The sequence below is a fragment of the Echinops telfairi genome, unplaced genomic scaffold, assembly GCF_000313985.2.
Source record: "Echinops telfairi isolate 266 unplaced genomic scaffold, ASM31398v2 ScPeMD7_4;HRSCAF=17, whole genome shotgun sequence".
NCBI classification, from domain to species: Eukaryota; Metazoa; Chordata; class Mammalia; order Afrosoricida; family Tenrecidae; genus Echinops; species Echinops telfairi.
Genome location: NW_022103900.1, coordinates 2988344 through 3001029, shown reverse-complemented (window position 1 = coordinate 3001029; position 12686 = coordinate 2988344). Strand labels below are relative to the sequence as shown.

The window sequence follows — 12686 nt, the reverse complement described above, 5'->3', positions numbered from 1 at the left end:
TGTGATAAGAGTTGTACGAGCCCCCAATATAATGATTTTTTAAAAAAATAACTCTTTTGGGACAATATATCTGTATTAGCTTTGGAAAAAAAATAAAAGGAATAGGAAAACAAAACAAAAATACTCTTTCAGTATATTTTATGTTTTCACCTTCTCTCCTAACTTCTCAAGGCTGTCAATTTGCTAGTTAGTTTTTCCCTTCTTTTCCCTCCTATGTATCCTTGCATGAAAGCAAGGAAAAGTTGTCTTTATGGAGAGGCTTAATAGAATACATATATATATCAAGTTGTTCTTACTTGCATGGTCTCTCAAAGGCAAAAGCCCCTTTACCACAGTGATGTGCTCATAGACACAAAGATTTAATATTTAAATTAGAGAAGGCTGAACAAAGGAGCCATAGATTAGCCACCTGTTCAGCCAACTATGTGTTTCCCAAAAGGAATCGTGATTTCCTAAAGCTATATACCTGTCACCTGTCATTTCTCTAAGCATAGATTTGTGTATGTTCTACCAAAAGTTGGGTTCAGAATTTCTTCTGTATTAGTTCCTAAAAGGTAATAATTAACTGGATGTATTTCAGCTACCTTAAAGTGAACTTGTTAGGGGCTGTTGTGGGAGGCCCATGAAGAGTTTAGTAGTGTAGTGGTTAGGAGTTGAACAGCTAACCAAAAGGTCAGCTATTCTAAACCACCAGTTGTACCAAGCGAGAAAGATGGAGATTTCTACTCCGGTAGAGAGTTACAGTCTTGGAAACTCAGAGGCATTTCTACCCTGTGCTATAAGGTTGAGATGAGTCAGAATTGACTTGATGGTATTTTGTTTTGGTGGGAGGCCCTATCCTAAGTGGTTGATTCATTATGACATATTTCGTGTACAATAGGAATTCCCAAAAGACTGCTCTTATAAAATTTGCTGTTCATAAGACCTGTTAGTCTAGGACAGCGGTTCTCAACCTGTGGGTCGCAACCCCTTTGGAAATCGAATGACCCTTTCACAGAGGTCGCCCAATTCATAACAGCAAAATTACAGTTATGAAGTAGCAATGAAAATAATTTTATGGTTGGGGGGGTCACCACAACATGAGGAACTTTATTAAAGTTGTATATTAGGAAGGTTCAGAACCACTGGTGTAGGATATCAAAGACCTTTTATTAAAGTTGCATATTAGGAAGGTTCAGAACCACTGGTGTAGGATATCAAGACCTTTTTCGCACATTTAAAGGAATTATTAGATCTTAACTTCTTGTAAGGTTGTTAGGAGAGTTGAGAATGGTATCTAACCCAGAGTCTTAGAGTTAGCAAATGTTATGTAAATGGCAACTGTTTATTAGGTTTGCTTTGTCATTTTTTGCCATCTTAAGTACCTTCAGCTTCCTTTTTTCTCCACACAGCTGCAGATCACACATGCTTATCCTAAAAACAGATGTCTAAAAAGTTGACTCATAGCCTAAGCATTTGTTGTCTACTAGCTTTCTCTCACTCTCTCTCTTTAGCAAACAAGCCTCTTTTTTGTTTCTTTGAAATATATTTGGCATTACTGAAATTCTATAAGGTTGTTTTCTGTTAATGAATGGCCCAAGGCCAACACTGGAGAAGCTAATGTGTTCCTTTTGCCCATTTCCACAGACACTCCCCCGGTGCTCTTTGAGGTGTGCTCGCTGGAGAATACGTTTCAGATCGGTGGCCATCCTTGGCATTATATCATCACACCTAATAAGAAGAATCAGAAAGGAGTTTTCCATATTTGTGCCCTAAAAGACAATTCCTTGGTAAATCACGAGGAATCAAAACTTTCTTTAATAGTCAATTTGTGTCATAAATTATTTATTCTCCATCTCTAACGTGAGCAAATAATGAAAACCACAGGAATTGGTGAAATGCTACCTAGTATTTAACATAAAGCAAGATAATGTTTCCATCACGTATTATAATTAAGAGGATATTCTCTTAAAGGGAGATATGCATGGTGTGTACGTTTTATGTTAAAGGAACATCTGGAGTTAATGTCACAATGGGCACATTAATTTCAGTAATTATAAATGATGCTTAATTGCTTTGAATTTTTTTTATGTAAAGTGGAATAACGCTACCTGTCCTATTAGAAACAATTAGGCTGCTTATAAAAATTAAAATTTATTCATTGATTAGATAATAGAAAATACGTTAAATTGTAAGTTAAAAAGTAATTGTTGTCATCCCATAGAAAGCCCTTATGACATAGCCTCAATGTACCTCTCCAGTTTCATGGCTAGAAATGATACTTCCCAGTTCAATTTTGAATACTGCTCCTGTTTATGCACATACACGCTGTCTGGCTGAGCACTTCTGTGCTATTGATTTTGCTGTCTCTTTTCTAGCTGGTGTTCTTGGCCGGTACAAATGGTGATTAATAACCAAAAGGGTAAAGGTTTGAGTCCACACAGAGATGTCTTAAAAAGCAGGCCTGGTGATCTACTTCCAAAACAACCAGCCAGTGAGAGCTCTAGGGAGCACAGCTCTACTCTGACATCCGTGGCTCACCAATTTAGATTTAACTCCAGGGCAACTATTGTTTTGGTTTGGTTGTTGTTGTTGTTGTTGTTTGGTGGGGGGGATGGTTCCTAGCTATTTCTGCTTATTTTTTAAGGCTCCATTCAAACTTTTTATCTGTCCTGAAAATCTGCTGCTCTAGGTTGAGTGTTTGATAATATCGTGTGCATTCTTCTATCACTTTTTTCTACATTGCCTTCTTTTTTTTAATTTGATTTTCTTTAATCCTTGTCTTCATTCCCCTACCTCAGGCAAAAAATGGGATCCAGGAAATGGAGTGTTGTTCTCTAGAATCTGACTGGATCTATTTTCATCCTGATGCTTCTGGTAGAATAATCCATGTTGGCCCAAATCAGATCAAGTGAGTATTGCCTTTAAGTCACAAGTAGGTTTGGTAGCTTTTACTGGGCTCCCTATTTGTATGCATGTGTGTATGTATGTATTATTATTATTATTAAAGGATTCTTTTTGAGTGGAGCTCTTACAACTCTTATAACAATCCATACATCAGTTGTGTCAAGCATATTTGTACATATGTTGCCATCATTATTTTCTAAACATTTACTTTCTATTGACCCCTTGGTATCAGCTCCTCTCTTTTCTCTCTCTTCCCCTCCCACCCTAGTGACCCCTTGATAAATTATTATTTTCATATTTTATACCCACCACTGCCTCCCTTCCCCCACAGTTTCTGTTGTTCACGTCCCCCTGGGAGGGAGGGGGTGGTGGCTATGTGTCAGTCATTGTGATTGGCTCCCCCTTTTTTCTCCTCTCTCTCCATCTTCCCCCTACCCTCTTGGTATCACTACTTCCATTCCTGTTCCTGGATTCCATTATCTGTGCCTATGCACATGCTCCAGTCTAGCCCATAGTAAAAGGCACAACTGGGGTCATGACAGTGGGGGGTGAAGAACCCTCAAGGAACCAGAGGAATATTGTGTGTTTCATTGGTGCTACTCTGTGCCCTGGTTGACTCATCCCTTCCTTGTGACCCTTCTGTGAGGGGATGTCCCATTATCTACAGATGGGTTTTGGGTCTCTGCTTCCACCCCTCTCGTTCTCAACAATATGTTTTTTGTTTGTTTGTTTGTTTTGGGTCTTCTGATACCTGTTGCCTGATCCCGTCAACACCTCATGATCGCACAGGAAGGTGTGCTTCTTCCATGAAGACTTGTTGCTTCTCTGTTAGATGACCGCTTGTGTAACTTCAAGCCTTTAAGACCCCAGATGCTAGGTCTTTTGATAGCCAGGCATCACCAGCTTTCTTCACCACATTTACTTATGCACCCATTTTGTCTTCAGCAACCGGGTCAGGAAGGGTGAGCATCATGGAGTGCCAGGTTGCTAGAACAAAGGATTCTTGCATTGAGGGAGGAGGGTATGAGCAGAGGCCCGAAGTCCATCCACTACCTCAGTGTATTTCCATATAAATATATGCAAATATGGCCTCCCTATTTTTGCCAGCTAACCACTGAGCCAGTTAGGTAAATAATTAGTTTGAAATAGGGAGTTTCCTCTGAAGCTGACATCTAAAAAAACTGACTGTATTTTTTCAGCCTCATCTTTGTTGTTTGTAAATACTACATTTGAGTAAGTTCTTTGGTGGGTGATATATGTGCAAAAGGAGATTTACATATTGGCCCGATCTCATTAGGACTTAATTAATTCTCCAGGACTTAATGGTCGTGAGGAGATGATTTGTCTTTGTTTCTGAAAGACAGTGTTTCCTCCAAAGTAGTACATTGTTTAAAGTAAACTTTATTTTACTCAGTTTGTGTTCAGAGCATCAGCAGGATTTAAACAGCTGGCCTCTTTTTCCCTGAAGCAGTCTTCATATGGGTTTCTTGATACCACCGCTCTCCTGAATTATTTTCCTCCTTGGTGGATCTGCTGGCTTAGTATCATCTCATACTCTTCCTTCTCGAGACCAAAAATTCACTACCTTCCAATCCAGCCCAACTCATAGTGACCTTATAGACCAGAGTGGAACTGCTCTTCAGGGTTTCCAAGACTGTGCATCTCTATAGGAACAGAATGCCTCACCTTCTCCCTCAGAAGAGCTGGTGGGTTCAAACCATTAATCTTGTGGTTAGCAGCCCTTTGCTTAACCCACTACCTCACCAAAGCACCTACTTCCTCTGATAGCCAACCTATAATTATTGGATTAAACCACTTACCCAATTTAGACTATGTCATGGTACCTCCCCATCCTGCATAATTCTATTTAGTACCTTGGTTTCAAAGATTGTGCATTCACCCAAACTCCAAAATTGTTATCTTTAACCCAAACCTCCCATTTAAACTGATATTGAAAATCTGGTATCATTCTTGACACCTTCTTGCCTTCTTGTCTTTCATCAATATTTGTGTACACACATATATTCTTAGACACACACACACAAACATATAAATCCCATCAAGTCAGTTTATTTTGCTATATCTCTGCCTTGTCCACTTTTATCATGTTGATCAGACTACTGCCATTAGTAGCCTGGACTGCAGTAATGTTCTACCAACGGGCTCCCAGAATCTACTCGTGCCCTTTCAAAGTGGGTTTTCCACTCAACAGCCAGATTGATGCTGAAAAACATAAACAGATACCAAAACCTCATCAACTGAATCCTACATCAACTAACCTCTTCATGGGTTTTCATTTCTGTTAAAATAAAGACTAGCATACTTAGCATATGATCTGAAAGACCCTCCTTTCACTCCTGCTGTATTTTCAGAAGGCTCCTTCCTCTTTTGGGGGTCAGTTGCCCTCACCTGTTCTGCCTAATTCCTATTTGTGTTTTATGCCCTAACTTTACTACTGATTACCCTGGTTAGAATAGCTCCTCTATCCACCATCCATTGCACCCTGAGCATTCTTTCTCTGAAGCACCTGCCACTATTTTAATTAATGGGTTATTTATGTGACTGTTTCATTGTCTAACTACGCATCATGGCTGGGAAGGAGGCTGTCTTGCTGACACCCAGAAGCCCAGCACTGAGTGAGCACAGTGCTTCACACACAGTGGTGTGCAGTAAATATTTGTGGCATAAGAAGAGCTATCTCTGTTGACTTTAGTCCTTAGTGCTTCAGGATAGTTAGTCTGTCACTCCACTTCTGTTAAAGGCAGATGAACGAATTTAATGAAATAAGATTATAACTTAAAAAAAAATGATGTTGGGTTTAGCTTTAGTCTGTAAGAGTAGCCTGAGTTTAAGGAAGTGACAGTACAAGAGTAGCCCGAGTTTAAGGAAGTGACAATATGCTGAGTGGATTCAGCATACCCTTTTGCCAGGCCTTAGTCGTTAGGTCTGTTTTTACACTGTTGCTAGTTGAAGTAACTAGTTGAGGTATTTAAAATGCCATATATTCCAACTTCATGTCTCCAGCACTGCTGACTCTCTGGTTTCCCACAGGAGCCACTTTACCCCAGGTCCTCTCTTTCTGACTTTGAGCTTTGTACTTTTGAAGCTTGTTACTGATGAGAACAGATTTGTGTGGGTGGTAAATAAGTTACTTTACTTTCCCTTGATTAGTAAGCCTGATCTTCAGAGGCTATATCCACTCAGAAAACCCAAATCTTTAAACATCCTAAGGAGGGGAATCTTAAATCGGTTGTGGTTTAAATATTATGCTACCATGCAAACTCTCAGTGTACGGTAAGTTGCTGATCCAGTCTGTCTGCTACTGAACTTTAAATATTATTCACAGCTACGGCATTTCAGTCCTCAGAAATTCCAGTGACAGCTCCCTACTACATTGCCATCAGTGGGGGAAGCATGGAGACCTGTTGCAGAACGGCAGGAAAGGTTCTTCAGCGTAACTTTTGTTCAGCCAATTTGAATTTTGACTTAACTTTGAGCAAGCTGCTTCATTACCTATTTTAATAGTACTTCTTGTAACTGTTCCAAGATTTCCCTTTAAAAAAAGTTTCTAAATTTGAAGGAGTTTGTGGGCATTTATGTGATCAGATCAGTTAATACTGCAGAGGAATCAGGAGGAAAAGCTATCTACGTGTTACTATAACTTTTATTGGCTGACTTTGACACTTCTGGAGATTGAAGTCTTAGGTTCTTAGAATACTTTTTTTCCCTTTTCAGGGTTTTAAAGCTAACTGAAATAGAAAATAATAGTTTCCAACATCAGATCTCGGAAGATTTTGTCATTTTGGCCAACAGGGAGAACCGAGTAAGTCAGGAATATGTTTAAATCTTTTGTGATCATTATCATTTTAAATAAAAATATAATGTACAGTTGTGTTTGCCTTGGAGTGTGACTGAAAAGAATATCAGAACCGCATAGACATCTGCATTTTGTCTACATAGTAAAACCAAACTCACTGCCATCGAGTCAATGCCACCTCGTAGTGACCCCACAGGACAGAGTAGAACTCCCCCTGTGAGTTTTGGAGACTGGAACTCTTTACAGGAGTAGAAAGCTAGTGGTTTCAAACTGCTGTCCTGGTGATCAGCAGCACAAAGCATCTAAACCACCAGGGCTCCATCTATATGGATAGCCAGTCTCTTATTCCATGTACATATGAGATTTGAAAAGATTTGGTTATATTGAATTTATCTTTTACTTGCTTTTATTCCCTTCCTGGGTTTCTCCCTGATTTTTTTTTAATGAATTCTCAACATTTGCGTCTAATTAGTTGCTTAAACTTAGTAAGGGTGTATATGCATCTTTAAACCACGTGTCAGACTTTGACTCCAGGATGTACTTATTCTTTCATGCACAAATTAAAAGCATGAAGAAAATGGTGCCGAGGGAAATCCCGCTCATGCCCATTGCTTCCTTGCTCTGTGCGAAGGCATGTTTACTAGCTTAAAAACCCAAACCAAGCTCCCTGCCATGAAGTCGATGTTGACTCACGCCCACCCTGTAGGAGATCAGGGTAGAACTGCCCTGTAGAAAGTCCCATCTTTCTCCCAAGGAGTGGTTAGTGCTTCAAACTGCTGACCTTGTGGTTGGCAGCACAATGCATAACTACTACACCAGCAGGGTTCCCTTTACTAGCTTGGAGGATCAGGGATCTGATTCCAGATTTTCTCAATTGAGGAGAGAGTTGTGGATTTGTGTTGTTTTACCAACTTGGTTTTTGTGAACTCTGCCACTGACTATATAATTTAACTTTGTCATATGTATTTCTTTTTTCTCCGTATGATAGGATGACAACTTAATCACTGTGACAGCTTCTGGCCGGGTAGTCAAAAAGCTCCTGAACCGTCTGGATGATGACCCAGAACAAGAGGTATCAGTTGAACCAGAAATAACAAACAGAACCAGTGTGTGTTTGCACTGTGGTTTTCCGCGTCGGACTTCCAGACTCTGAAGTAGGGAGGGGGTGAGCAACTGTTTGAGTGCAGACTGAGTGGGTGAGGCTCTGGGTGCTTTCATCTAGTGCAGTTCCACCACCCTTTCTTTTCGCAGTGAAATTACCCATAAAAGTGTCTTTGCAGAAAGGCTTATAGGACTGAAATTATTTGAAAAAACTATCACATTTTTAATTGTTTCATTAATGCACACTGTGAAATCTCTTGGTAGAGAATCCATGAGTAGTTATATCCTGACTTTATGACTTTAGCCTCTTTTTTCTTTTTAATGAGACGGATATGTGTATAAATGTTTATAGGTCAAGAAAGGAGGAAATGACAGGGTGTGGAAAATTAATTTGCCCTCCGGCTTCAACTTGGCATTATTAGTTACTGATCTTATACCTAGGTATTCTTTTCCTCTGAAGAGGCATGAGAAGTATTTATAAATCAGCCAACATTGATCGTGCCTAAAATAAAACACTAGCACAAAGACTAAGTCTATTTAGACTATATAACTATTTTGTGTACATTAAAACAGCCATTCCTATAAAGGGGCAGTCACTGTGAGTCAGAGTGGATGGATATAGAAATGCTGGAATACTCTTTTAAGAATTGTCGATTCATGTGGTATTTTTCTTTGAAAAAATTTTAAAATAGGTCCAAGGTGACCTGCCTAGTATCTGACTGCTATCAAAAAATAAAATCCATGTTTGTTCTCTTTTTGGCCATAGAAACCAATTGAGGGCAAAGCAAAAGACTTTGTATGTAAAGCTAAATTCCAGAAAAACATGCAAAAATTACCAAAAGTAACAAGAATAGTTACGGCTGGATGGGTGGCAGCAAAGTGAAAGATGCTGTGTAGCAAGAGATGAAAAGAAATAGAAATGTTTAGCTTATAAGGGAAAAGTTCAAGGGTTTATAACTAATATCTGTTAAATCTCTGCTCAAAATAAGAAGTCACCCTTTGAAGTTGGCGAAGGTAAGTTATAGTGCAAAAGAGGAAATATAAAGGAGTCACGATATTACTTTTTTCCCCTATGGCATGAGGCAATAAAGGCAGAAAATGTAAAAGAATTTAAGAGTCTTTGCCACTCCTAACTAACCTCTTTTGTCCCTGTCTTATTCTGTGAGTTGAACTTCCATTGCTAATCCTCTCTCTCAAGTAAGAGCAGCAGCCTTTTTTTGCTTTTCCTCTGTGTGTTGGGGAGTTGTTAGGGAAGGCTAAACCAAAAAGGAGTTTAAACTGGTAGCAAACAGCATCACAAATATGGTATGATGGGCTTTAAGTCACTTTTGAAATGACTGCTTGTCTGTGAGCATCTTCAGATCTTAGGAAATGAGCTTCATCTGCTTAGCCCTGTCTGGGAATAGGTGACCAACCACACATGTCAGAATCAATAGTTAAATACCTCTTTGGACATAGGAAAAGCTCTGGTTCGCTGTTATTGTAGAGAATTGCATTTCTACTTCGAGTCTTTCATAGCTCTGTCTAAATTTTCATAGGCTAGTGCTTGAAAATGGTTTCTCTCCCCGCCCCACGTTCACCCCAAAAAATGTTTCTTGGGCATCCAGTTAGAGACATTGCTGTTTTTCCTCCCACCCATTCATTCTTCCTTCCACGTATTTGTGTAATAGAATAAACTGCAAAGGTAGTTGTCGTCCTAACTGAATAACTGTATTTTCTCTCTCTTTTTTCATCTTGATTTATCTACCTGTCCCTTGAGACTTTCAAAATTGTGGACTATGAAGATGAGTTGGATTTACTCTCTGTGGTAGCCGTTACACAACTAGATGCTGAAGGAAAAGCTCACCTGGATTTTCACTGTAATGAATACGGAACTTTGCTTAAAAGCATTCCATTAGTGGAGTCATGGGATGTGGTTAGTACAAAGTTTTAAAGCATTTCCTTTGTCGGTGACACTTACTGCCGTCAGCATTACTGCGTTTATGTCAGCCCAGATTCGGACCGAGTCTCTTATTCTGTAACCCTAACTCACTGCCTGTTGTTTCTGACGCATAGCAACCCTATAGGACAGGGTAGAGCTGTCCCTGTGGGTTTCTAAGACTAACTCTTTAGGGAAATAGAACCAGCCTCATCTTTTTTCCTGCAGAGTAGCTGGAAATTTCAAACTGCTGACCTTACAGTTACTAGCCCAATTTGTAACCACTACATCACCAGGACAGGACAAAGTAGATCCTTCTTAGAACTTGCTCCCCTATAGGATGCCTCATTATCAATGCACTTTATGAAAGACAAAGCTGTTTTTTCCCTCCTTAATGATGAATATCTTATTCTTTACCTTATATTTCTCCCATCTTATGAGTTTAGTAACATTTTTAAAAATAAAAGATTACACTGCCATTAATCTCCACTTATTGAATAAAGATCGTATTTAAGTTTATTAGGGGTTCCAGGCCCTCTTAGAAGTTTTTGTTTCCTATTCTGAGAAGAAGAAAATATTAAGGTTACAAGAACAGTATACACTGTATATTTTCCCAGTATCTTACCCACTCGTTGCTTTATCAAGAATCATTAGTGGTGAATTGGTTACGCATTGCATGCTAACTACAAGACCTGCAGTTCAAAACCACCAGCCACCGCATGGGATAAAGATGAGGCTTTCTACTCCCTTAAAGAGTTACCATCTCGGGATAACAGTTGTATGAGCCCCTAATAAAATGTTAAAAAAAAAAGAGTTACCATCTCAGAAACTCATAGAGGTGGGTCTAGGCAATCACCCTGAGTCAGAATTGACTTGATGGCAGTGAGTTTGGTTTTATCTATAGAACCTGCGCGGTTTAGCAGCTTACCCAAAGTCGCATGAGACAGAAGTGTTCACTGTAGAACCTGGTTCCGATGCCTGAACCCAGGGTTCTTTATATTTGCTCCATTTTGTGCCATGGGTGCCTCATAGATAATCTGCATATCCATAAAAAAAACTTGCTTCTAAGTGTATATTTGCATTCCATCACAGAGCCCCGGCATAGTTGCCGTGACATGTTAGTGGCAGTAGTGACTTTGATTTTGTGATGAAGAAATTCCATTTGATTGTTTTTCCTTACAGACACATAGCCATGATGTCTACTTTGACAGAGACTTGGTACTGCACATTGAACAGAAACCCAACAGGGTCTTCAGCTGCTATGTTTACCAGATGGTATGTGACACGGGGGAAGAAGGCGAAGAAAGCAGGAACACAGAAGAAGTTGTTAAAAAGGGAGCGACTTTTAAGTATTGAAATATAACTTGTGAAACGTATAGCCAGGCTCCTCCGCAGCTCTGCCTAATCTTCCTTTTTCATTATGTGTGTGGCAAGTCTTCCAAGATTTTCCAGAACAGTCTTGTGTTGACTTTAGGTGACTCTTGGTTCTTTTTTAAGCTCTTGCTCTGGAAAGTGTTGACAGCTTCATTTTATGTAAAGGTTGATGTAGAAAATGATGTCCCACGAAGTTTAGCATTTTGGGGCCTCTAGCAAGGTAGTAACACAAATGTGAAATACAGAGGCAAGTCAGTTTTAATTGTTAGAGGGTCATTGATGTGGAAGTGTTTAAGGTGGGTCTTAAAGGGTGGCGTGGTATTTTGATAGGTAAGCCTAAAAGATGTATAAAGAAATCCTGTGTCCTCTATGCTGAGCTTCGTTTAAGGATGAAAAATGAGATCTGTAATGTGAAAGCATATACATTTGAGCCAAAAATGTGTCAACATGTTTTGTTTTATTTGTTAAAACCTTATTTATGCATGTATACATTTTAGTGTTCTGAGTCCTGCTATACTGAAATACCACGAGTGAGTGGCTTTCCTAAAGAGTTTATTTCCTCGCAGTGTGGGGATCTAGACATCCAAATTCAGACCACTGACCCGCGGACAAGAAAAGAAGTCTTCCTTCTCTCTGGGCTCTGGGGGAGGACTCTTGTCTCTCTTCACTTTGCTTCCTCTGTACCTAAGCCACTCTTTTTATATCCTAAAAGTGATTACCTTGAGACATAGTCTACACTGACATGGTCTCATTAATTAACAAAGAAAGTCATATTCCCAAGTGGGATTCTATCTCAGGTATAGGAGTGTAGGGTTTGGATCACACATTTTGAAGGGACACAATGCAATCCATAGTAGTATATATGTTTTATATTCGTAAAGAATCTCAGGAGTTGGCTCTACTTCCCAAATTATCTTTGTTAAGATTATCTTTAAGATTATCCCAAGTTACCTTTCTTAATGACATTCCCATTGAATAGCTGTCTGTCCATTAAAGACTATTGTAAAGGATTCCAGCTAACCTTAAGTGAAATTTTTTTCTGGTATGAGGCCTGCTTGGCTCTTAGTACATCTAAGGGTGTTATTCTCATTTCACTTATCTGGTTATTTGGTGAGTCTTACAGCACATTAAAACTGTAAGATTCAGATACCCCAGACTGAATAAATTCTACTCCCTGGAGAAGAATAGCTAAAATCTCAAGAGCATTTTTTTATGTATATATAAATCATTTTATTGGGGCACTTACAGCTTTTATCACAATCCATACATACATCCATTGTGTCAAGCACATTTGTACATATGTTGCCATCTTCATTTTCAAAACATTTTCTTTCTACTTGAGCCCTTGATAATCAGCTCCTCGTTTCCCCCCCTGCCCTACTCTCCCTCCCTCATGAACCCTTGGTAATTTATAATTTTTTTTTTCATGTCACGAGCATTTCTTGCTAGCTTGAAAATTGGCTGATTAGAGAAAGTCTTGGGCCATGAGTATTTTCTTTGCTAGAATAGATATTAGAATGATCCTTGAGTTCAGATAATCATACTTCAGGATGTTAAGTAAAAAAAAGTTTTGTGCTTCCTATTTGAGAA

The 12686-nt window shown here is 39.2% G+C and overlaps 1 protein-coding gene across 1 annotated transcript in view; it reads left to right on the top strand.

Moving 5' to 3' along the window:
- Positions 1-12339, top strand: part of DCAF17 (DDB1 and CUL4 associated factor 17) — a 28919-nt gene extending 16580 nt beyond the window's left edge. The window contains exons 9-14 of the mRNA XM_004703895.2: positions 1627-1769; positions 2781-2890; positions 6622-6709; positions 7692-7775; positions 9564-9719; positions 10905-12339. Coding sequence (XP_004703952.1) covers positions 1627-1769; positions 2781-2890; positions 6622-6709; positions 7692-7775; positions 9564-9719; positions 10905-11078 — 755 coding nt within the window. The 3' untranslated portion in view covers positions 11079-12339. The remainder of the gene's footprint in view (positions 1-1626; positions 1770-2780; positions 2891-6621; positions 6710-7691; positions 7776-9563; positions 9720-10904) is intronic.
- Positions 12340-12686: the final 347 nt, after the last annotated feature.